The 24,661-nt window shown below is 35.6% G+C and overlaps 3 protein-coding genes and 5 non-coding genes across 9 annotated transcripts; 3 read left to right on the top strand and 5 right to left on the bottom strand.

Moving 5' to 3' along the window:
* The first annotated feature begins 93 nt into the window (after positions 1-93).
* Positions 94-3,738, top strand: LOC111473925 (psbP domain-containing protein 4, chloroplastic). Its single transcript, XM_023119247.1, has 5 exons — positions 94-558; positions 1,661-1,764; positions 3,081-3,192; positions 3,286-3,513; positions 3,619-3,738. Exons 1-5 carry the CDS (start codon positions 291-293, stop codon positions 3,681-3,683), a joined length of 777 nt encoding a protein of 258 aa, XP_022975015.1. The 5' UTR covers positions 94-290; the 3' UTR covers positions 3,684-3,738.
* Positions 3,739-9,233: 5,495 nt separating this feature from the next.
* LOC111473801 (scarecrow-like protein 1) lies at positions 9,234-12,279 on the top strand. Of its 2 annotated transcripts, none has more exons than XM_023119198.1 (3): positions 9,234-9,291; positions 9,499-9,566; positions 10,489-12,279. In XM_023119198.1, the coding sequence occupies exon 3, from the start codon at positions 10,554-10,556 to the stop codon at positions 12,207-12,209; it is 1,656 nt and encodes a 551-aa protein (XP_022974966.1). In that variant the 5' UTR covers positions 9,234-9,291; positions 9,499-9,566; positions 10,489-10,553; the 3' UTR covers positions 12,210-12,279. The 2 variants fall into 2 exon arrangements, with proteins under 2 accessions (XP_022974966.1, XP_022974961.1); XM_023119193.1 differs by lacking the exon at positions 9,234-9,291 and adding an exon at positions 9,328-9,413 and having other exon boundaries at positions 9,447-9,566.
* A 537-nt stretch (positions 12,280-12,816) lies between these two features.
* TRNAL-AAG lies at positions 12,817-12,897 on the bottom strand. The gene has a single exon. It is a non-coding gene; the product is annotated as a tRNA-Leu (tRNA).
* Positions 12,898-16,156: 3,259 nt separating this feature from the next.
* TRNAL-AAG lies at positions 16,157-16,237 on the bottom strand. Its single transcript has one exon. It is a non-coding gene; the product is annotated as a tRNA-Leu (tRNA).
* Positions 16,238-16,321: 84 nt separating this feature from the next.
* On the bottom strand, positions 16,322-16,402 carry TRNAL-AAG. The gene has a single exon. It is a non-coding gene; the product is annotated as a tRNA-Leu (tRNA).
* Positions 16,403-16,486: 84 nt separating this feature from the next.
* On the bottom strand, positions 16,487-16,567 carry TRNAL-AAG. The gene has a single exon. It is a non-coding gene; the product is annotated as a tRNA-Leu (tRNA).
* Positions 16,568-19,240: 2,673 nt separating this feature from the next.
* TRNAL-AAG lies at positions 19,241-19,321 on the bottom strand. Its single transcript has one exon. It is a non-coding gene; the product is annotated as a tRNA-Leu (tRNA).
* Positions 19,322-21,819: 2,498 nt separating this feature from the next.
* On the top strand, positions 21,820-23,843 carry LOC111473986 (alcohol dehydrogenase 1). Its single transcript, XM_023119259.1, has 9 exons — positions 21,820-21,859; positions 21,995-22,131; positions 22,203-22,249; positions 22,336-22,661; positions 22,750-22,832; positions 22,909-22,984; positions 23,058-23,215; positions 23,298-23,459; positions 23,544-23,843. The coding sequence occupies exons 1-9, from the start codon at positions 21,823-21,825 to the stop codon at positions 23,658-23,660; spliced, it is 1,143 nt and encodes a 380-aa protein (XP_022975027.1). The 5' UTR covers positions 21,820-21,822; the 3' UTR covers positions 23,661-23,843.
* The last annotated feature ends 818 nt before the right edge of the window (positions 23,844-24,661 follow it).

Here is a 24,661-nt window from a genome sequence, read left to right as displayed (position 1 = left end):
AAAAAAAAGAAATTATATTAAAAATTGAAAATTATTAGATTAAAAAAAATGAAGATTTAAAAAAAATTGAAAAAAGAATCTATAAAGTTGAAGAAACCTAAAGCACAAGTTGTAATCCATATGGCGCCAAACAGATGCAATTCCGCACCACATCCACACAAAAATCGAAGAACTAAATCCTTCTCGTCTTTGATCTCCCAATTTCTAGGCACTTCCGTCTCCAATCCTTAATCATTCTGATTCCTCCATTTCTGCAATTCGTATCCAGAAATCATCGTTTCTGGGTTCGAATGGGATCGACTATGTTCGCCACTGTTCCATTCTCCTGCAACTTTCACCAATCAAAGCCTCCTTCCCAAATTCTCCAAAAGGGGGTTCCGGCCGTCGGTGGCGAAAAGGAGAATCGGTCTCCCATTTTGAATCGGAGATCGGTTTTGCTATCCGGCGTTTCTTTGGTTTCTTCTGCGGGTTTGGGGCTGCAGAGCGAGTGTTTGGCTGCGGTTAAGCAAGGTCTTCTTGCTGGGAGGATTCCTGGGTTGTCTGAACCAGATGAACAGGGTTGGCTTTTTTCTTAACCTCTTGAACTCTGTATCTAAGTAATCCTTACCGTCGTTTTGTTTCTTGTTTACATCTATGATTTGTTTCTTTGTTTCAATTGTTGGAATCTTCTGGTTGCTGCAGATTGTGGATTGTGAAATACCTTTGTTCACTCTATGTGTATGAACTTTAATATCTAACCTTTTTTTAGTTCATGTATTTTAAAATTTGTAATGGTTCATGTAGAATTTTTAGCACGTGTTGATGGATTAATCTTTAGAGAACAAATATGTTTTTAAACTAGAGAATAGATATTGAAAATGATGCATAATTTTCTATATTCTTTTTGGTGCTGTAGTTAGTTAATTACATCCTGTTAGTTTTTGGAGTTTGTATTGTTTTGGTGAGATCCCACATTGATTAGAGAAGGGAACGACATTGATGGGAGAGGGGAACGAGTGCCAGTGAAAATGCTGGTCCCGAATAGGAGTGGATTGTGAGATCCCACATTGGTTGGGGAGGAGAACGAAGCATTCTTAATAAGGGTGAGGAAACCTCTCCCTATCATTCGCGTTTTGAAAACCTTGTGGGAAAGTCCAAAAGGAGAAAGCTCAAAGAGGACAATATATGCTAGCGATAGGCTTAAGCTGTTACAAAATGGTATCAGAGTCAGACATTGGGCAGTGTGCCAGCGAAGATACTGGGCCTCGAAGGGGGGTGGATTATGAGATCCCACATCGATTAGAGAAGGGAACGAGTGCTAGTGAGCATGCTGGCCCCGACGGGGGTGGATTGTGAGATCCCACATAATGATGAGAAGGGAACGATTGGAGAGGGGAACGAGTGCTAATGAGCACACTGGCCTCGAAGGGGGGTGGATTGTCAGATCTACTGTCAGCGGTGGGCTTGGGCTGCTAGCGGTGAGATCCGCTGCATCAAAAGAAGCAAACAGAGCTGATCATGCCGTGTTTTCTATATCAAGTTTACATAGCATCTGTTGTGCTTGTGCAGGAATCTCTTGTATTAATCAGAATATATGCAGCAAATTTCATTTTTGACCATTGAAAGCTTTTAAACTCAAGCTTAGCATATCTGGTTTCTTGTTTGTTGCCTGCTCAGACAGGTTGGAGGACATATCGTAGACCCGACGAGAAGTCCGGTGGGCATGGAGTTGGATGGAGTCCTATTATTCCTTATGCCTTTTCAGTTCCACAAGACTGGGAAGAGGTAACTGCTGTTAGATGTTTTTTCCCTTTTAACCTTATTAAAGATGCTGCTAAAGGAGTACAAAAGAAACAAATGGCTTCTACTTCAATCAGTTCTTCATTAGATCAGAGAAACTAACGAAACTTGATGAACCACTTTAGCTAATAAACGGTAATGACCCTAGATTTCTACTTAATCTAAAGTCGCTGCTGTATACATATCATAGTCATTTTTATGTGGAAATAATTCATTTGAAACTTCTACATAAAACACCGTCATGGGCTTACGTGTTCGAAAATGTCTTTAAGACGACATAATGAAATATTAAATAAAATAAATAAACATTTCAGAGTCATATCATTTCATAAACATATCATTTTCTAACTATTTCACACATATTAAGCACATGACACATGCAGAACCATGGAGCACGTGTCATCATACAACAACAATGTCTAACCATATTGATAGTAAGACCATTTACTTGGTTGGCGCCTTAGCCAGTGTTCTCCCTAAATTTAATTGCTCTAGTTCGTCTTTGAGGTTGTTCCAATTATTGTCCAACGTTTCTGGGTCCGTTGTCTTTTGTTATTTACATTGGGGTGCGTCAAGTTTCCTGTTGATTAGAGGAGTAAGCACAATGTATCATGTAATGTCCCAAGATCACCGCTAGCGGATATTGTCCTCTTTGGACTTTTCGTTTGAAGCTGACCCTCAAGGTTTTCAAAATGTGACTGTTAGGGAGAGGTTTACACACCTTTATAAATAATGTTTCGTTCTCCTCCCCAACCGATGTGGAATCTCACAATCCACCCCCCTTTGGGCCAGCATCCTAACTGGCACTCGTTTCTTTCTCCAATCGATGTGGGACCCCCCCAATCCACCCCCCTTTCGGGTCCAATGTCCTTGCTGGCACACCGCCTCGTGTCCACCTCCTTCGAGTTTCAGCCTCCTCGCTGACACATCGCCTCGTGTTTAGCTCTGATACCATTTGTAATGCCCCAAGCCCATCACTAGCAGATATTGTCCTCTTTGGGCTTTCTCTTTCGGATTTTTCCTCGAGGTTTTTAAAATGCCTCTGCTAGGGAGAGGTTTCCACACCCTTATAAAGAATACTTTGTTTTCCTTCCCAATCGATGTGGGATCTACTTTAATCTGCATCGAATGATATTGAGATATTGATATGTATTCCCAATTTATTTCTCTGATATGTATGCCCAATTTATTCCTTTGCTAGGAATGGAAAAGTCTCGTGCTAGTTAGATATGTCCATGCAAGTTAACTTCATTTTTATTTTGATCAAAGCAGACATGACACAAAGTGGTTTTGAGTGGCAGGTTCCTGTGTCAATTGCTGATCTTGGAGGGACAGAGATTGATCTCAGATTCAAAAGCTCAAAGGAAGGTCGTCTGTTCGTCATCGTTGCGCCCGTTCAACGATTTTCCGATGGTGCATTTCCCTGAAACTTTGTACTTGTTCAACTTTCCATTTTAAAGAAACTACACTGCTAAATGATGCATTCATTGTCATAATCCTGTGAAGTTATCGGCGACGATGCAACGATTGAAATGGTTGGCCCTCCAGAGAAAGTAATCAGCGCGTTCGGACCAGAAGTGATCGGAGAAAACGTAGAAGGGAAGGTGATGAACATGAGCGTGGCAGAGCATAATGGAAGAACATATTATCAGTTTGAATTGGAGCCTCCTCATGTTTTGATCACAGCAACAGCGGCAGGAAACCGTCTGTATCTATTCAGTGTAACAGGAAATGGTAAGACACTACCAAGAACGCTGCTGATATGATATGATATGATATCAATTGTTTTCCATTAAAACTGAAGGAAGCTTGTTTTTGTTTCTCTGGGTGTTCTTATAGGGCTTCAATGGAAGAGACATTACAGCGACCTGAAGCGGATAGCGGATTCCTTTCGTGTTGTGTGATGAAGTTATTTTGGAGCTCGTTGGAGTATATACATATTCAGTGTGATTTACAAAACAACAGTTGCTCAAAGCATTAGTGACTCGAGAAATTTGAATGTAGTTCACAACCCAACTCAACCTTCTACTTTCGAGCTGGGTTAGGTTGTGTTGTTGGATTATTTTTAAAAAATTACTCGCATCACTAACTTAAGTTATCACTGTTAAAAAAAAAAAGCAAATAATTATCGAATAAATTGCAATTTCTTCCTAATATCACATTAACGTTGCTCAGCTCTCAAAGTCGTTCTTAAATTGCATTTCTTCTTAATATCACGTCAACTTTGCTCATCTCTCAAAGTCGTTCTTAAATTGCATCGGACCGAATGATTACAAACTTAATTTCCAAATGATTCAATTAGCACTTAAGAATTGAAAATATATGAAAAAATGATTAATTGAGAAAATTCAATAATATACGAAGTAATATTATATCTAAAATATAATAGAACGTCTCTTGCACGGTTAGAAGTTTGAATCTCCATCCAATCACTAAAAATAATTATAAAATTGTAAAAAATTTGACTTTGATTTATTTTAATAATTATGAACATGAAGAGCATGATGAACACTCCATTTGGTGTGTTGGATTATTACCTAATATAAATAGTTTTAAAATTATGTAAAACTATCGTCCTAAAAAATATTTTCTTATGGATTTAATGAATTATAAAATATATATTTAATATAGTTTGAAATTAAATAAGCATTTTAAGGGGAAAAAAACATTAAAACTCGATTTTTTTATTCAAATCTATGGGTTTTGAGAAATATATTCAAATTTGTATGAAATCGGTAGATTTTGATACTTAGTGAAAAGATCGAAACATTGTTTATAAGAGCGTGGAAACCTCTCCCTAAAACCTTGAGGGGGAAACTCGAAAGGGAAAACTCAAAGAGGACAATATCGGCCAACGGTGGGATTGAACTGTCACAAATGGTATCAAAGCTATACGTCAGCTAATATGCCAACGAGAAGGCTGACCCTCGAAAAGGGTGGACACGAGACAGTGTGCCAACAAGAACGCTGGGCTTCGAAGGCAGATAGATTGGGGGGCCCACATCGATTGGAGAGGAGAACGAGTGCTAGCGAGAACGTTGGATCTCAAATAAGGATGAATTGTGAGATCTTACATCTATTGGGGAGGAGAACGAAGCATTTTTTATAAGGGTGTAGAAACGTCTCCCTAGTAGACAAGTTTTAAGACCTTGAGGGGAAACTCGAAAAAAAAAACCCAAAAAGAACCATATCCACTAACCGTAGGCTTGAGCCGCTACCGTTTTTAACCTTTTTTTTTTTTTTTTAAGGTTCAAAATTCGCGGAAAAATGAAATTTAAAATTTTCTATTGATAAAATACATACATATACATATATATATATACATATACATATATATATATACATATACATATACATATATATACATATACATATACATATATATATATACATCTCTAAGTTAGTGATAAACTTGGAATAATGGCAGTTAGAATTAGGTGAGACTTTATATTAACTATAAGGTTTAGGTCTTCCATTTCCAACTGCCACTTTGAATTGGAAATAAACACGAAAGACTCTTAATATATATAGAATTGTATGATATTGTTCACTTTGATCATAAGCTTTCGTGGTTTTACTTTTGGTTTCTTTAAAAGATTTCATACCAATAGAGATAGTGTCTTATATACTTAATATCTTTCCTTTGATTAGTCAACACAAGACTCTAACACACTGCAAAGTGTGAAAAGTACACATTAATCGTCATATGTGAATCGAAGACATGTCATAATTAGTTAAACTATATTGAAATCGACACTAATTGTGAGATCTCACATCAATTGGAGAAGGGAACGAAGCATTCCTTGTCAGGGGGTGAAAATCTCTCCCTAGCAAACATGTTTTAAAACTGTGAGACTAACAGTAATACATAACGAGCAAAAGTAAACAATATCTACTAGGAGTGGGCTTAGGCTATTACAAATGGTATTAGAATTAGGCACCAAGTAGTGTGCCAGCGAGAACGCTGGCCCCCGAGGGAGTGGATTGTAAGATTTCTTATAAGGGTATAAAAACCTCTCGGAGACACATTTTAAAACCGAGAGACTAACAATAAAATATAACGGGTCGAAGTAGACAATATCTACTAGCGATAGGCTTGGACTGTTACACCAACCTTGGTCGGGGAGGAGAATGAATAATTCTTTATAAGTGTGTAGAAACCTCTCTCTAGCATACGCGTTTTAAAAACCTTAAGGAGAAGCTCGAAAATAAAAGTCTAAAGAAGACAATATCTACTAACAGTAGACTTGAGATGTTATAGAAATGATGGATATAAAACTACGACAATAAAGCGAGCATTTTGGGTCGTGATAAGGAGAGCATAACAATGATGGGTGTAAGTTTTGTCCAAGTTTGTATAGATTGCCATTTTGACCCTCTAAATACTAATGGGAAATGAATCCTAATTATGTTAGGGTTGAAAAACCCAATTAAAATAGGGACTTTAACCATTATGCTTACCATTTCAAAATATATATATATATATATATATATAGGTCTAATCTTATCTTAATCTTAATTCAAGAACAATTTAGTTTATATTTACATAATAACGGAGGTATCGTCTTAATTTAGCATATAATTTAAATATTTAATTAACCACGGTGAAATATGTCCCTCATTCTCTTTAACGAGGGACATTTGTAGGTTAGGTGAGTTGGTCGGAACATTTATTTACATTCAGCCTAATTGTTCGGATTGTAAATTTTTTCAATTGATTTAGGTCATTTATTCAAATTTTATTTTTAAGAAAAGTAAAATAGTAGTTCGTAAAATATTTATTTATTTATTTAATTATTTTCCGACATTTAATTAAAATTTGATATTTACCTCCGATATATATTTTAGAAAATTTCCGTTCAAGTAGTTAAAATTATTTTAAAGAGTTAATTGGAGAATAAATAATAAAAAAGAGTAATTATAAAATTAAATAAAAACATAATAAATATATGCGCAAAAATGTATATTTTAAAATTAACCATGGCCTCCACCCAACCGTATGAAGGCTTTAAGGTCAAATATGTTAAAGGATGAGTACAAGTCAAGCCATGATGAGGATATGACCTTCACATGGTTTATATGGTTTCGTCGATAAAGTTATGAGTGTAAGTCCTCACTAAAGTATCCTAACGACACAACATGATCTAAATTTGATAACTCGTGAATTAGTTTACCATAATTTTTTACTGTGTGACTTGTCGAGAAAAAACTAACTAGTTGTTTGTAGAGGATTGTGGAAAACCCTAAAACTAATTTACGAAATTATAGTGTTACGGTCATGCTTGTCCAAGGCATGTTTCTTGTAGCCACATGTCGGATGTCTTAGTCATGCTTGTCCAAGACGTGTTGTCCATGGTCGCATGCCCGTTTCAAACTCATTTTACTTGCTTTCATGTTAGATTTGACATTTACTAATATTGTTGTGTCAATACGTGAGTGTATGTGTGAGATCTCTCATATCGATTGGAAAGAGGAACGACTATGCTGGGTCTGGAAAAGGGGTGGATTGTAAGATCCCACATCGGGGTGTGGAAACCTTTTCCTAACACACGTGTTTTGAAAACATTGAGGTGAAACCCAATAGAGAAAGTTCAAAGATGACAATATTTGCTAGTGGTGAGCTTAGGTTGTTACAGTATGGTCGGTCACCAAACATATCTACACCCGCGTAGGGCTAAAATGTCCTAAAATGTGTTATACGGGATATGAATAGTTGTCAATTATTCCTAATCAGCTTACATGCTATCAAAAACGTTGTCGCTTACTCGTTTTTAGCTTATAACATAATTTTCTTTAAAATTGTTTTCAACATATTTCCTTACTCAACTTTTCTAAAACATTTCTCTCAAATGTGACCCGAGACTCGAGCATAAGCTAATATTGTCCACAAAGGCTGGATTTCACACGATAGTAATTCATTGGGTTAAAATAAGTGTAGCAAAATCGTTGTTCTAGTGTCGCAAGAGCACGATTGTGATATTAGCTCCTATTCCCCATCTGATAGTGAGTGATATCTATCCTTGGTATGACGTGGAGGAACATTCAAACTACAAATATTCGCTAAAGAATGTTACATATTTCACACGATAGTAATTCGTTTGGTTTACTTTAATTAAAAAAAATCTTTAAAAAAAATTACTATTAGACTAAAAAAAATCCCGTTAATATTTGTTTTTAAAAATATATTTAAATTTTCAAAATCGTCCGAAAATATAGTCATGAACTTTTAAAAATAACATTAATACCGTTACAAAGATTAAAGAGGTTAATATTACTTTTAAAATTTAATAGGTATTTTATTAGTATAAAAATTTTACGCATACATAAAAAGCATAAGTTTGCTATTATCGAGTTATATAGATTTGTTGTAACGCTCCAGATCCACTTCTAGTAGATATTGTCTTTTTTGGGTTTTGTCTTTCAAATTTCTCTTCAAAGCTTTAAAACGCGTCTACTAGAGGTGGGAAATTGTTCTCCTCTCCAGCCGATGTGGGACATCACATGCGCATTGTCCTACTTAATTTGTTCGATCCGATGTGTAATGAATGGGCGCACTAAGCACATGTATATTATTGACATGTTCAAAGGTGTTTTTGGTCTTTTTAGGAACACACGTCTTTGAAAATAAAGTGGTAAAAGATGGAGTGTCCGAAAACATTGACTTGGTTGGACTGCCCATAATTCAATACTCCATTTCACTTCATTTCCACCACCTTTTATTTCCTTTCATTCTCTCTTTTTCTTCGATCTCGATCTCGATCTCGATCTCGTGAGCGTCATATATCCATAGTACGTATAGTTTAAGTCCACCACTCGTAGATATTGTCTTCTTTGAATTTTCCCTTTCGGACTTCTCTTTAAAGTTTTTAAAACGTGTCTACTACGGACAGGTTTTCACATTCTTAGGGCCAGCGTTCTCACTAACACTCGTTTCTCTCTTCAATCGATGTGCAATCTCATAATTCATCCCTATTCAAGACCCAACATCTTCGCTCGCACTCATCTTCGCTAAAATCTTATAGTTAATTATTTATTCTTTGATAGTTGGTAATGATTTTGATAATTTTATGAAAAAATCTAAGGTTAAAAGTGTAATTTTGAATAGTATGTTGTTGTCTATGATGTCCCACATTTAAAAGGGTGTGGAAACTTTCACTTAGTAGACGCGTTTTAAAGCCTTGAGGGAAGCCTATGGATAATGTTACTTGTCTTATCTCGGTAATAGATCACTTTGTAATTGCTACAAATGATTTGATCCAAATTATATATATGGAGACATGTGAGTGTAGGTATCATATACAATAAGTTTATATATACTTCCAAAAACAAGGCACAATCCATCCACGGTGCGGCCGTCAGCATTATGTAGGCGTGATATGATATTTTCAATCATTTGTTTTTAGTGGGACAAAAATTGGAATAGGCCCAAACCAATGCTTCCAAAAACCCCCAAACTAAATATCCCAATTGAACCGACCCAGGAAAATTCCCTTCTTAATTTCATATATGAAGGTGAGTTCATCTACTTTTCTTCCGCTTTTGAATTCCAGAAGATCGTCTCCCCCTTTTTCTCTGTGGATTTTGTTCTTGGGTTTCCTTTTGTCTGATTCTGTTCGTTGATTTCGTCTTAGTGTTTTCGTTCTGTTCGTGGATTTTGTTCTTGGGAATTTCGTTTTGACTTGTGGGTTCTCTCGATTTAGACTTTTTACTTCGTTTTAGGTCGGATTTGAGGTTGATTTTGTTGATTTTGAGTGGTTTCAAGTGCTTTGAGGAGCGCCCTGTTTCAGGTACTTGTCTTAGATTCATTGGTTTTTCATATTCTTAGAACTGTTTGTTTTTATGCTCAAGATCTTGTTTGTTTTACGATTCTGATTAGGGATTACTGCATGAACTTATGGGCTAATTGTGAAGTAATCTTATTTGTTATCTGAATTAATAGCTATCGCTTAACCAAATTGCTCTAGCTTCTTCATTGTTCATCGTGCTTTGAGTCATAGAATGATAACTTTGTTGTGTGAATCGGATTTTTTCTACTTCAATTTGGCTTTGTTTTGACATTGCTTCAAAGGAAAGATAAGAGTAGATATTGGGCTTTCCGTTTCGGACTTCCTCAAGTTTTTAAAACGCGTATGCTAGGGAGAGGTTTTCGTTTTTCTTCCCAACCGATGTGGGATCTCACAATTCACGCCTTTCAGGGCTAAGCGTCCTTGGTGGCACTTGTTCCCTTCTTCAATCGATGTAGGAACAATCCACATCCTTTTGGGGCCTAGCGTCCTTGTTGGCACACCGTCTCATGTCCACCCCTTTGGGGTTCAGCCTCCTCACTGGTACATTGTTGGGTGTTTGGCTCTAATATAATTTGTAACAGCTCAAGCCCACAGCTAGCAAGTATTGTCCTCTTTGGGCTTTCCCTTTTGGACTTGCCCTTGAGGTTTTTAAAACGCGTCTGGTAGGGAGAGGCTTTCACACCTTATAAAAGGTGTTTCATTCTTCTCCCCAACCGTCGTGGGATCTCACACCCAGCTTTGTTATGTTCTTTGAAATCTTTGCTCTGATTCTGTATAATTAGTTGACTGATATGATCCTGTCTTTTGTGCTACAAGTTCATAACGAAATGATTGAGAATTCGGGTCGAATGGTCGATAGTTTAGTTCGATTTGTTGTTTGTTAGTGAGCTATGATTTATGGATACATGTTTTGTGTTTTCAGAGCTTCCAATCTATATGGTGTAAATTTGATCTTCCTGAAAAAGCGTAGTTAGGACGAAGAAAACAATGTCGTTAGTCAGGCCATCTGATCCATCTCCGTTATCATACGGAAGTCGCAAGCTGTACTCGTTGAAAGGAACCAAGAATGCTCCTGACTTGTCTGCTCAAAGATTTGGCTCTGAAATGCATAGGAGTGAGAGCTATGAGAAGTATTTCCTTGACTTCCCGATCGAAGAGCTATCGATTTCTGGCGTTTCGGGCATTTCGAACAATTCTTTTCACCCGAACGCTACTTCGTATGGGCGAACGTGTGATTCAGATTCAGCTTGCCTTGAGAGTACAAGTCCAGAACAGCTGGATTTTGAGGATGATCAAGTGAGACTGAAGTTGCAAGAATTGGAGAGGGACCTGTTGGGTGAACCTGATGCTGCTGATTATGGTGTCGAGATGCTTGTAAATGGTCAAGCCATGGAAATCGATAGCGAGTGGGCGAATTCGATTAAAGATGCACTGCTACATGACTCGCCAAACGAATCCTCGTCGACAGATTCTAATTTCAGTACCACTGGCAGCAACAAGGATGCATCTCAGATGTCTTCACAGAATCCTAGAGAAATGCTTTTAGAATGTGCTTTTGCCATCTCGGAAGACAACTTTGACGAAGCGTCAGCCATGATTGAACAGCTCCGAGGTATGGTCTCGGTTCAGGGCGATCCCTCGCAGAGGATCGCTGCGTATATGGTGGAAGGTCTTGCTGCTCGGTTGTTAGCATCAGGAAAATATCTTTATAAAGCTTTGAGATGCAAAGAACCGCCTTCTTCGGACCGTCTCGCAGCTATGCAGATCCTTTTCGAGGTCTGCCCTTGTTTCAAATTCGGCTTTATGGCTGCAAATTGTGCCATTATCGAGGCGGCGAAAGATGAGAAGAGAATTCACATAATCGATTTCGATGTAAGCCAAGGAACTCAGTACATAAATTTGATTCAGATGCTAGCAACTCAGCCAGGGAAGCCACCACACTTGAGGTTAACAGGGGTCGATGATCCCGAATCAGTCCATCGCCCCGTCGGAGGTCTTAAACACATTGGACAAAGACTCGAACAACTGGCAAAAGCGTTACGAGTTCCATTTGAATTTCAAGCAATTGCCTCGAACACTTCTGATGTCACTCCCTCGATGCTCGCCTCCCGCCACGGAGAAGCAGTCATAGTCAACTTCGCTTTCCTGCTTCACCACATGCCAGATGAAAGTGTCTCAACCGTAAATCTACGAGACAAGCTTCTCCGAATGGTTAAGAACTTAAACCCGAAACTAGTAACAGTCGTCGAACAGGACATGAACACAAACACCACCCCATTCTTTTCGAGATTCGTCGAAACCTATAACTACTTTGCAGCTGTCTACAACACTCTCGATGCGACACTCCCGAGAGATAGTCAAGACCGAATCAATGTAGAGAGGCAATGCTTGGCCAAGGACATAGTCAACATCGTAGCTTGTGAAGGCGAGGACAGAGTGGAGAGATACGAAGTCGCCGGGAAATGGCGGGCAAGAATGACGATGGCTGGGTTCAGTTCCTGTACGATGAGCCAAAACGTGACCGACCCGATTCGAAATCTTATCGGGGAGTATTGCGAGAGATTCAAGATGTATGAAGAAATGGGCACAGTTCATTTTGGATGGGAAGAGAAAAGCTTGATTATTACTTCAACATGGAGGTAACAAATTGTATGATTTAATACTTGTTTCACAACTCTTATTCAAAACCAGATCTTAGAATTCAGACCTAAAAGTTTGGGAATTTATTTGGGGATCTTTTAAATTGGGTTTAAAACTTGTCAATAAGTTGTTCTTCCAATGGATCGAACATTTGGGTACGGTCTAAAAAATATTTCAACTCATAAACACCCTTAAATGAAACATCTTCAATTATTCGTTCAACCCGTCACTTCATTGTTCAATTATTCGTTCAATCGTCACCTCATCTCTAAGAGTTACGTTTTATATCTATATCTAATAAATCGTTTTTAATATCAAACAATGCCTTAATTTAAAATTTGAATAATATAATTTAAACTTAAAAAGAAACCAAATTAAAAATATCATTTACTATTTAAATTAGAAAATTGATAATGCCTTTTGACCAAAAAAAAAAAACGGAAAGATGTTGAGAGTGGGATTTGAACCCACGCCTTTCGGGCGGGAACCTTAATTTAGCGCCTTAGACCAATTCGGCCATCTCTACTTTTTCACTGTAGATGGATTCTCAAAAAAGATTTTCTGGTACTTCCCGCCATATTCAGCTAAGCAAAAAAATAAAAAAAATGATTGTTGAGAGTGGGATTTGAACCCACGCCCTTTCGGACCAGAACCTTAATCTGGCGCCTTAGACCAACTCGGCCATCTCAACCTTTGTATTGTTTGTTTAAGTTAATATTTAAATATTAGTTTGTTAAAATATAATATTATGCATAACGTAGCATTTCTCCCTTGCGTCGTCTTTGCCAACTCCATACATTCTCTATTGATACTCTCCTCTCTCTCTCTCTCTTTCTCATTCTCATTGATTCGAAAACATCATCGTCTCTTCTTTCCATCATTGATCTGTCACTTCTCGAAACGCTTACAGATGAAGTGGAAGTGAGTGTTGATGTATTTGATGCATCCACGAAATATCGGATTCTTCATCAATGCAATTACATATTTGTTGTCGACACAAAGAGTTACAAATTTTAGCTCACTTCTAATCATTTCGCTCAACAAATTTCTTAGACGCAATGTTTGGCACGATAGTGCAGTTTGCTACCATGAACTCAGCCTCATAGGAAAAGAGTGACACAGTTTGCTACTTCTTGAGATGGCCAAGAGATCAAATTTTTGTTGACATAGTATGTCATCCTATGGTCCACTATCTCTTGCAATCTACATTTGCTCTCACTTGAGCTACCTTGTTTCAGAGAACTCGTCACATCCTTCAGTGTCACTGGTGATGATATGTGTGGATTAGTTGGTGTCAATATCGGCATACTTTTTTAGGTTTTTTGCGTCTCCCTTGTCATCTAGAGCAACGAACTTCACAACAGTTTGTTTGTTATCGTTGACATTTCACCAATTTCACCTTTTGTTGTGGTACTTCTCTACATCACACTCATATTTTACACAAAAGTAGCACTTAGATCATGCTCTTGTCTATCGATAGTTGGCATCATCATGGGTTTGTGAGATAATGTCATGGTCTCCTCTACCGTCATGTCTGCGATCACAATTTTTGTGTTCCTTATTATGGCCACCGCATCCCTTCGTACCTGAAAAAGAAAAATTAGTCGTATCTTTCTTTTTCATCCGTGCGTGTAACTCCTCGTGTGTGAGTTCTTCTTCTCCTCCTCTTTGTCGTCGTAGCCCCAAAATGCTCGATGGAGCTAACGATATGCATGAATCTTGGGAGCATAGCTCAAAATAACTTCTTAACCACATCGATCTCCTCCACCTAGTCGCCTAACAAACGGATGTCGGTAAAGATGGTCGTTAATTTTATGGTAAAGTCTTCCACCAACTCTTTCAAGCAGATAGCCTCGAAATCTCTCTTCAAGGTCTGCACTTTTGCTTCTTTGACTTGTTCCACTCCTATATTCATTGTTTGCCGCGTCTCCCACACTTTCTTTACCCAGTCTTTCTCTGCCAACATGAGAAGGATGTTGGGACTGCTTGGTAGATAGCAACAAGATTCATCTTATCCTTACGCTCCTCAACATCATTATTATGATCAATAACGTCCCACACACCTTGTATCTATAAATTGACACTCATCTTTATCGACTATGTTATGTAGTTACTATTAGTGAGTAACGGGTACTAGAGCGTTACACTCCCCTTCTTTCCACTTTTTATCATTGTCACATCTCCTCTGACGATCTTTTGTGGCGGCGACATTTATTTCGACATCCTAACTCTGATATCATATGTTGGTTTTTACTTTTGATTGAAGCACACCAAAACAAATAAATGACGAGAATTTTGTAGAGATATCATTACATTTGGATTCGGGATCCACAAAGTCAAAACAAAGCTCGAATGAATCAAGAAACAATTGGCTAATTTTACAATAAACTCTAGGATCTCAAAATCCTTTTTGGTGAGAGTTCACAACCCTTTATAAATGTCCTAAATCATGTTACATGTTTAGGTCTAATGATTCTTAGGGTTCAGTTGATATGTATGATTTATTGTGATTCAAGCATATATGTTGTATATTATAGATAATCAATTGGGGATATCGTGCATGTGTGCAAATGATATACGGATATTGAGAGTGTAACGGTTAACCATACAATTTTATGATACGTTATGACAAGTGAGACTCAAGTTGATATGATAAGGAATCACTACAAGGGGAGTAAGATTCGGATTACCTTGTTGATCGAATATCTCAAGGCAGGAACATTATTTGAGATTCGAATCACTCCACAAGCAAGATTGATTGTGTCTAGCTTGAATGATTCTAGTTGATCAAATATCTCAAGGAAAGAACACTTGCTTGAGATTCGAATCACTCCACAAGCAAGATTGATCATGTCGAGCTTGAATGATTCTACATGCAACCTAAACTACATAGAATTGCAAAGAAACATAGTCATTGGCTAAAGAAAGCACAAATGCTCATTCTACTGTATTTTCCAAGTCTACTTACAAATACAACATACATGACTTTATATAGCCTCAAAATTAAACTATTAGAGGCATTCCAAAAGTTGTAACATTCATACTTAATTGTAACCCAAAGTAAATAAAGTCTTAAAATACATTAATGAAATACAATAACTCTAAATTGTAATCCACCAAAAATTTATAACATGAAACTTCATTCTTCTTCAATGTGGCATGAATTAAAATATCTTTGGATAATTTCAACAATATTTTCTTCACATCTTCATTGAAGTATATCGTATGATTGATGTCTCTTGGTTCATATCACAAGTCCACTAACTGAGTATTAATTTCCATCCGTTGGGGGTAAAGTCTTCTAGGACTCTCGTTTATGTACCAGCACGAAATTGACATATTAGCTTAGGGATTAATTGTTGACTCAAAATGATGAACCAGTTCGGTATGTAACCACCTCAATAATCACATCTCATAGAAAACATGTAATGTCGGTTAAGGGTAGCTAGACTATTGGAATAGCACGTTGTTTAAAATCTTTCTTTTCTTATTATCAAGGGAAGTATTTATAAAATTGGTCGGTCTTGATTATTAAACCATGATGTTTTACATCTACTATCTAACTCGTACTCCTACATGAATGAATCTGCTGATTCAATACGTAATTATATCCACAGGAACAATTGCGTCCCATTTGCATACTTATAACTATTCTACGCTTCTCTACATAGTTGTGCATTCTCTTTTAGATTACATATGTTGATTAAATTACAAGATTAATGGCTAAACTTTTGAACTGATGTCATTTACCTTAAAAGATTCTAATAAATTCATAACATTTATTATTTTTATTTTTATTATTATTAATAAAAAAATTGTCATTTAGTATTTAAAATAGAAAATGGATTTTTCCGAATGCTTCCAAACGGTCACAATATGCGGAGGTGATGGCTTTGGACCGGTCAGCGCTTCCCGCAATAATCGGCTAAGCAAAAAAACGAGAAAATAGATGTTGAGAGTGGGATTTGAACCCACGCCCTTTCGGACCAGAACCTTAATCTGGCGCCTTAGACCAACTCGGCCATCTCAACGTTGTTGCTGGAATTGATTAAATTACAAAACAGATCTTTTTTAACCCCTCAATACTCGGCTAAGCTAAAATACGAGAAAGTAGATGTTGAGAGTGGGATTTGAACCCACGCCCTTTCGGACCAGAACCTTAATCTGGCGCCTTAGACCAACTCGGCCATCTCAACGTTGTTGCTGGAATTGATTAAATTACAAAACAGATCTTTTTTAATCCCTCAATACTCGGCTAAGCTAAAATACGAGAAAGTAGATGTTGAGAGTGGGATTTGAACCCACGCCCTTTCGGACCAGAACCTTAATCTGGCGCCTTAGACCAACTCGGCCATCTCAACCTGTTGCTAAAGATGAGAATAATGTAATTTTATTAAATTAATGGCTATAAAATAATATTATTGCCTACCAATATGTAACATTGGATAAAATATTATTACGTTAGAAGAGAAAAATACTCGTGAAAGTGTGATATGGAAATCAACCCAAGGGAAAGTATGGAACGGATTATCTTTAATGATCAAGATCAAGAGTAAAGAAAACTTGTTTTTAAACTCGGGATTCGAATTACTCCACAAGAGGTTTGATCAATACCACTTGAATGACTCTACATGCAAGTTCTAAATACAAGAATTTGCAAAGAAAAATTTAGCTCTCAACAAAGCTAAAATAGAAATTCTATTTTTAATTCCAAAATCTGATGTCTAATCAAAGAAAAGAGTTTTATATAGCATTTACAATCTTAACCTATATGATACATGACTCTCAAATTAAATGAACTAGTAAATGAGAAATACCCATAACCTCCATATTAAAATATTAGAAACAAATAGTTAAACTATAATTAAATAATGTAATTAATAAAATGTGCTTATTAGTCATCCTTTGACTAGTTTCATAAATTCAGCGGAGTTTATTAAATGTAACTTAAAGTGCATTTAATTCATCTCTTTCTTGAAGCTCAACTTTGCATAACATATAAGAGAGGTCTCCAACGTCTTCTAGAATTCCCTTTGATGAGCTCACCATAGCTTGAATATAAATGTATAAGGTTTGTTGTAGCTTCTTAGCTCTCGTCCTTGTAAATGGACCTTGAGGTATGGAAATTCCTTGGTCGTGGTTCATATCAAAGTGTCAAGAACCTAAAAAAATAAAATAGTAGAAAAAAATGTCGGTCAAACTTACCGAGGGTCATTTTTCCCCTCACGGATATGTTGTAGCACTTAGACCAATCACTTGCAAAAAAAAAAATAAAAGAAAGGAAGAAAGAACGAAGTTAGGGTTTTGACAAAAAGAAAGAAAAACGAAGATTCGTTCAACCTAGGGATTGGAACGACATTGGCTTAGAAGTCTAAACTGGATTAAGAAGCGAAGGTTTGATCGTTCGATTTCACCAAGAACTATATGCATACATATACTCGATATATCTTTCACGGTTAACATACATGACTTATGAATGTCTCATAAGCATATTGTGGACATGCTACCATAATATACACGACGTGGCGTATGAAAGTACATGTATCATATAACATTCATATTATAATGTAATTCAACACATAACACACCATAACATCATAAAAATATGACGTGTATATGTACCACAAGGTATGTGTCATTCCTACGGGACATAAGTCATCCATCCAAGTCCATGTGCATCTAATAATAAAACCACTTATGTGTTGGCCTAAGTTAAAGTCATTAAATTTTCTATGTGTTTGGTCCTACTGCTTAAGGTCTGGTTTTAGAACTTGGTTTAAGAAATTAAATGGAAAAAGTAGAGAAAATGCGATGGTGTAGGTGCGTGTATATTTGTTTTGGCTATAACAATATACACATTTAAAAAGAACTTTCGTCCTTGAAAGTACCTTAGCCTTGGAATAGCTCGAGATTCTTCTCAATCATTTCGTCCTCACGTTCCCATGCCACCTTTTTTGACTTATGGTTTTGCCAAAGTACCTCGTTGAACTATATATCTTAGTGGGGTCGTTATTTCTAGGGCTAAAATCTATACATGTTTTTTCTCATAACTCATACTATCATCTAACTGCAAAGGTACAATCTATCACATGGGTATGATCGATTATGTACTTACAAAGCATAGACATGTGAAACACGTTATGTATGGTGGCAGGCTCAATTGATACGTCATTGGTTTAGTTCAATCCAAAATTTCAAAGGTCTCTAGGAAGCGTGATCTTAATCTGTCTTTATACTTGAACCTCAATACACCTTTCATAGGCACCACCTTCAATAATACATTGTCACCTACTTCAAACTCTAGGTTCCTATGACTTATATCGGCGTAACTTTTCTGTCTACTCTTAGTTGCACGCATCCTCCTCTTGATTTTCTACACAACCTCATTGGTAGTTTAAACTAACTTTAATCTTAACAGCTCGTGTTCACCCACGTTGTCCCAATGCACTAGAGACTTGCATCGTTATCCATCACTAGAGACTTGCATCGTTATCCATATAGAGCCTTGAACAGTACCATGTCAACGATTGCTTGAAAACTATTACTATAGGTCAATTCTATGAGGTACAACTTGCAGTCTCAACTGCTAGATATTGGATGTGAAGTGTGAGTCCCAAATCGACATTGTTGATACTGACACTCTATGTAGTCCAATAATATTCTTCATATATAATTATATCCGATTGTATACGGTATTAAACAAAAATTTCATGGAGAGGAAGGTTTGTTTATATTTATTATTTGAAAAACATATTTCAAAATGTTTTTATTATATTTTTCATTAAAAAAAAAAAGAAAAAAAGACGATCATAGTCTGTGGAGGATGTGGCTTTTGACCGGTCAGCGCTTCCTGCCATTTTCGGCTAAACAAAAGTAAAAATTAAAGATAATATTGTTAAAAGTGGGATTTGAACACACGCCCTTTTAGACCAGAACTTTAATCTAGTGCCTTAGACTAAGGCAGCGATCTCAACTTTGTCACCATAAAAATAAAAAAAAATAAAAAAAAAATAAAAAAAAATAAAAAAACTAATTGTTGAGAGTGGGATTTGAACCCACGCCCTTTCGGACCAGAACCTTAATCTGGCGCCTTAGACCAACTCGGCCATCTCAACTTAGCCGGAATGAGTGCTAAATAATATAAATTAATTAGTTCTTGCATAAGATTAAAATATCAATGTTTAATATCTATATTTCAATTTTATAAATATATTAATTTCGATGTATATTTTTTAAAATAAATAAATTATTTTGACTTCTTCCATAAGCTCACTCAAATTAAACGAAATCTATAAATTCGACCAATACAAACATAGTTTAGTGAATAAGGCACACAAAATCATGGTCGACCTATTTAAAGCAAGAAATATGTAATAAACTAATCAGCCTTGACTATAGGTTAATCTCTTAATAAACAACATTTTACACACATAATCATCGTTAAATCGTGAAGTTTTATGTCTACTATTGAAATTGCAGTCATATATGAACGTACGTGCTGAATCGATGTGTAATCATATTCACTTAAATAGTTCAATCTCACTAGCATACACGACAAATATTCAACTTTTCTCTCGACCAATACTGCAATTCAAAGATTCGAGTCCTATCTACAAAATCGAAGAAAATAAAAATTTACAAAATCAAATCTATAGATTTGACCAATTCGAACATAGTTCAACGATTAAAACATAATAATATATTAAATTAAAGGTAGATGACGAGTGACGTCGAGAACCACCGAATATGAGAATCATTATTACTAAACACATCATTAATGGCTTTTTTTTTTCATGATAAGACCCACAACCTTTATATTATTATTATTATTTTCAATTTTACTCTAATAATATTTATAATATCAATAAATATTATTATTATTATTTTTTGGTATATGTAATTTTCTTTTTACTAGATAAAATATTAATATTAAATTTTAGCAATACATTGTTTATCATTTAATTTTTTTAAATATATGATTTTGCATAACATATAAAAAAAATTATATTTTTCATTAATAATTTTTCTTCTAATAAAAACTATTATAATTTTTTAAGTTAGGTATGATTTTATTATAATATACGAGAACTTATATTTCATTTTAGTTAGTTGTTAGTAGCTAATATCAATTATATAATTAAAATAAATAAATAAATAAATAGGTTATTATTTATCATTAATTTTGTTTTAATTAGTTATTATTTATCGCAATAAAATTAATGTAATTATGAAATAAAAATACAAATACACTCTCTTAAAATTAAAATTTACTATTAAGTATTTTATTTCAATTCAGAATTATATTAACATCGATATATTTTTATTTCTAATTTCACAATTTCTCGTTTCAACATTTAATTAAAGAAATAATATTCACATTTTCATTAAATTTATTATATATTAATTTCCAACCAATGCTCATACAATACTCCAATTTATGAGGCTTATTTATAATTTTAGCCCTTAAATTTGTATTTCTTTTCTTTTTTGGATCTATTAAATATTTAATTAAATTTTATTTTAAAAATTAAAAATTTATTTAAAAAAAAAAACTTTTTAGATATAAAATTCAAATTGTTTATTACAATATGTCCGTTGATCGAATTCAGTCAGATTGAAACATCGTTTAGACACAACATAATATGTTAGTTCAGGTTGTTTATTAAATTTTTTATTTCTAATAAACATAAATTTAAAAGTGGAACAAACGGTTAGGTGAGTTTATCCAACATAAAGATTTTGACCGTATTATCCTCATACTCGACCCCTCGGCGGCAAGTGGCTATATATATATATATATAAATCAAATGAATGTCCAATTGGGTTGAAAATGAGTGTATATATAGCTTTCAAAAGGTATTCAATTTCTTCGTTCCTTCCTCAATTGTCCCATTCCGAATAGACCTTCTATCCTCATGTCAAATATCTACGGCAAACTCACATTCACGTGATTTAAAAGACAAGCATATTTTTCGAACAAAAATATTAACAATTTACATTTAAATTAACGCGTAAAATTGTTTTTAAATTTTATTGAAAATTAAGTTCAAGGGTATTATTGGAACGTTGAAAATAGAAAAATATTTTTAAGAAAATAAATTATTTTTATTACTTTAATCTAAAAATATAATAATTAAAATCAAATTATTACCTTATCATTAAAAATCCTACCATTTATATAAAAAAATATATGTTTTTTTATTTGAATATATTAACCATTTACATTTAAGATTTAAAAATTATAATAACGGAAATTAAATTAGTAATTTATAATTTTAAGTTAAAAAATAATTATTTTGGTAATTAAAATTAAATAGTGGCGAGGCGGGCAAGTTGGGTTTTAGTTGATGGATAATGGTCGCCTTAGCTTTTCAAATACGCCACGTGGCACACCTAAGAACCTGAGGCGCACCCAGAAAGCCAGGAAATAGTATTACCGGAAATGGTATTACCGCCGAAAACCACGGTTTATATGTTGCGAAAATCCAAAACCAAAAAAATTAATCACTATAAATACTCTCCCTCAGTTCTTCATTTCACATCACCATTCACATCAAATCCTTTTCAGTTCATCAAACCATTGTTTCTACAGATCTCTCTTCTACCATAATCAACAATGTCTAGCACTGCCGGTCAGGTCATTAAATGCAAAGGTAATAGTAACATTTCATTTCGGTATTCGTGAAATTTGGTACGGAAATTGGGATTCGATCAATACAGTTCAAGTTTAGGGATTCGTGTTTGAGTTTTGAATTGGTTTGGATGTTTGGATCTTTGTTTTGTTGTAGCTGCTGTGGCTTGGGAGGCTGGAAAGCCACTAGTGATTGAGGAAGTGGAAGTGGCGCCGCCGCAAGCCAATGAAGTCCGAGTCAAGATCGTTTTCACATCTCTTTGTCACACCGATGTTTATTTCTGGGAAGCGAAGGTATATTTGTAATCAATGATGAACGAATGTATCACACCGATTAGGTTTTTGATTTTGTTTGCGTCTTGTAGGGCCAAACTCCATTGTTTCCTCGCATTTTTGGGCATGAAGCTGGAGGGTAAGTAGTGGATTGATTGTTCTGATTCTGATTCTGAATCATTTTGTTGTGATATTGATTTTTGGTTTTTGTATCTGTTTGATTAGTATTGTTGAGAGTGTTGGAGAAGGCGTGAAAGATCTTCAACCAGGAGATCATGTTCTTCCTGTTTTCACTGGTGAATGTGGGGATTGTCGTCATTGTAAATCAGAAGAGAGCAATATGTGCGATCTTCTTCGAATCAACACTGATCGTGGTGTTATGATCAGTGATGGCAAGACCAGATTCTCCAAAAATGGACAGCCAATTCATCATTTCGTTGGAACCTCCACTTTTAGTGAATACACTGTTATTCATTTTGGCTGTTTGGCTAAGATCAATCCTGCTGCTCCTCTTGACAAAGTCTGCGTTCTTAGCTGCGGAATTTCCACAGGTTTTGAACTTTTCTTTGTATAATGTTCGGTAGATTCTTGTTTTCAAAAGTTGATATTGAATGAATTTGTTTGTGATTGTGAATGAAGGCTTTGGTGCCACCGTGAATGTTGCAAAGCCTAAAAAGGGTCAATCTGTTGCTATCTTTGGCCTTGGAGCTGTTGGGCTTGCTGTAAGTTTAAATCCGTTCTTCACTCGCAGATTCTAGTTTCTATTATCACCATAATGACACTGTTTTTCAATCTTAGGCTGCTGAAGGGGCAAGAATTTCCGGGGCATCTAAGATCATTGGTGTTGATTTGAACCCGGCTCGATTCGAAGAAGGTACATTCAAATTACATAATGAAAACTTTCTTGTCTTTGGATTCTAATGTATTGTTTTGTTTGATCTCTGCAGCAAAGAAATTTGGTTGCAATGAATTTGTTAACCCAAAGGATCACAGCAAGCCAGTTCAAGAGGTGATTGCCGAGATGACGAATGGAGGAGTCGACCGAAGTGTCGAATGCACTGGAAGCATCCAAGCAATGATCTCCGCATTCGAATGTGTTCACGATGTAATTAAGCGTTGATTTGGAATGACATTCTAAGTGATTCTAAACGACTAACACTGATTATTGATTTTGTTTTGATAAACAGGGGTGGGGTGTTGCAGTACTAGTGGGAGTCCCAAACAAAGACGACGCATTCAAAACTCATCCTATGAATTTCCTCAACGAAAGAACTCTGAAGGGTACGTTCTTCGGCAACTACAAGCCTCGATCCGACATTCCCGGGGTCGTCGAGAAGTACATGAATAAGGTAATGAAAAATCCTCAAAATGTTCAAACCCCATTGAAGGAATTTGATTTCTGAGGCCTTTTTTTATTGTTTGCTCTTGATTAGGAGATGGAATTGGACAAGTTCATAACTCATTCAGTGCCGTTCTCTGAGATCAACAAGGCGTTTGATTACATGCTGAAAGGGGAGTCCATTCGATGCATCATTCGCATGGGAGAGTGATTTAACAAATTCTGGGTTAAGTTTTACATTTCGGAATAAAGATTATGACTGAAACTGGAGGATTTCTCTCCGTTTCCTTTTTGTTTTCGTTGTTTTATGTTTCTGGGTGTTCTTCGTGTTCATCCAGCGATTGCATCGATGTTATTAATATACATAAATAAATAGGAAGTTAATCTTTGATTTTTCATATCGTTTCTGTACCTTTCTTTTTATATTTATAGTATATATATATATATATATATAGCAATAACAATAATAATAAATTACATGGACCACTCTTTTTTAAATCAAATCCTTGCAATTAAATAAACAATAATAGTAAGTTATTATTATCGTCGTATTCCGAACTTGAAAAGGAAAACAAGTTGGTGACATTTTGGGTTTATCTTTGAACGAATCCAAGATGCACTTTCTAGTTGTAAATAGACCTTAATTGACTAGAAGTAAGGTAGCTTGCTCCTAAAAGCCGGAGACAGGGGGAACCTCCAACTGCACATGAGTTTCAACAAACACCTATTTATTGGGACGGAATGAAATTGGGGAGGAGATTCTCGAAAGAGGAAAAGGAATACATTAAGAGTATGCTTAACCTCGAGATTTGAAATCACTAGTCTCAAATATCGGATAGAATTTAATACGATGAGATAGAAACAATAGAAATAAAGAGGAATAAAGACCTTTAGGTATTGATAGAGAGAGTTGTCTCGTGTCCTTAAGTGTTCTTTACCTACCCACCAAACCTTAGGTATTCTCTATCTACCCGCCAAACCTCTTTCAAATGATTCATATCGTCAAGTGTACACATTCCAAATTTCTCCATATCATTCACGAAAGACAAAAAAATTTCAGGGTAGCAAACATTCTCGAGAATTTCTCTTAGATTCGAACCCATAGCTGATGATAGAATTAGAATAGATATTTTTTGTTTCCTACTCACACGAGCCCATATCCTTGCTTTTCGATCAATCTCTAATTCTAATCTTCCTCTCCAATCAGATATT

The sequence above is a fragment of the Cucurbita maxima genome, unplaced genomic scaffold (genome assembly GCF_002738345.1).
Source record: "Cucurbita maxima cultivar Rimu unplaced genomic scaffold, Cmax_1.0 Cma_Scf00003, whole genome shotgun sequence".
Classification (NCBI taxonomy): domain Eukaryota; kingdom Viridiplantae; phylum Streptophyta; class Magnoliopsida; order Cucurbitales; family Cucurbitaceae; genus Cucurbita; species Cucurbita maxima.
This window is presented reverse-complemented; position numbering and strand designations above follow the sequence as displayed.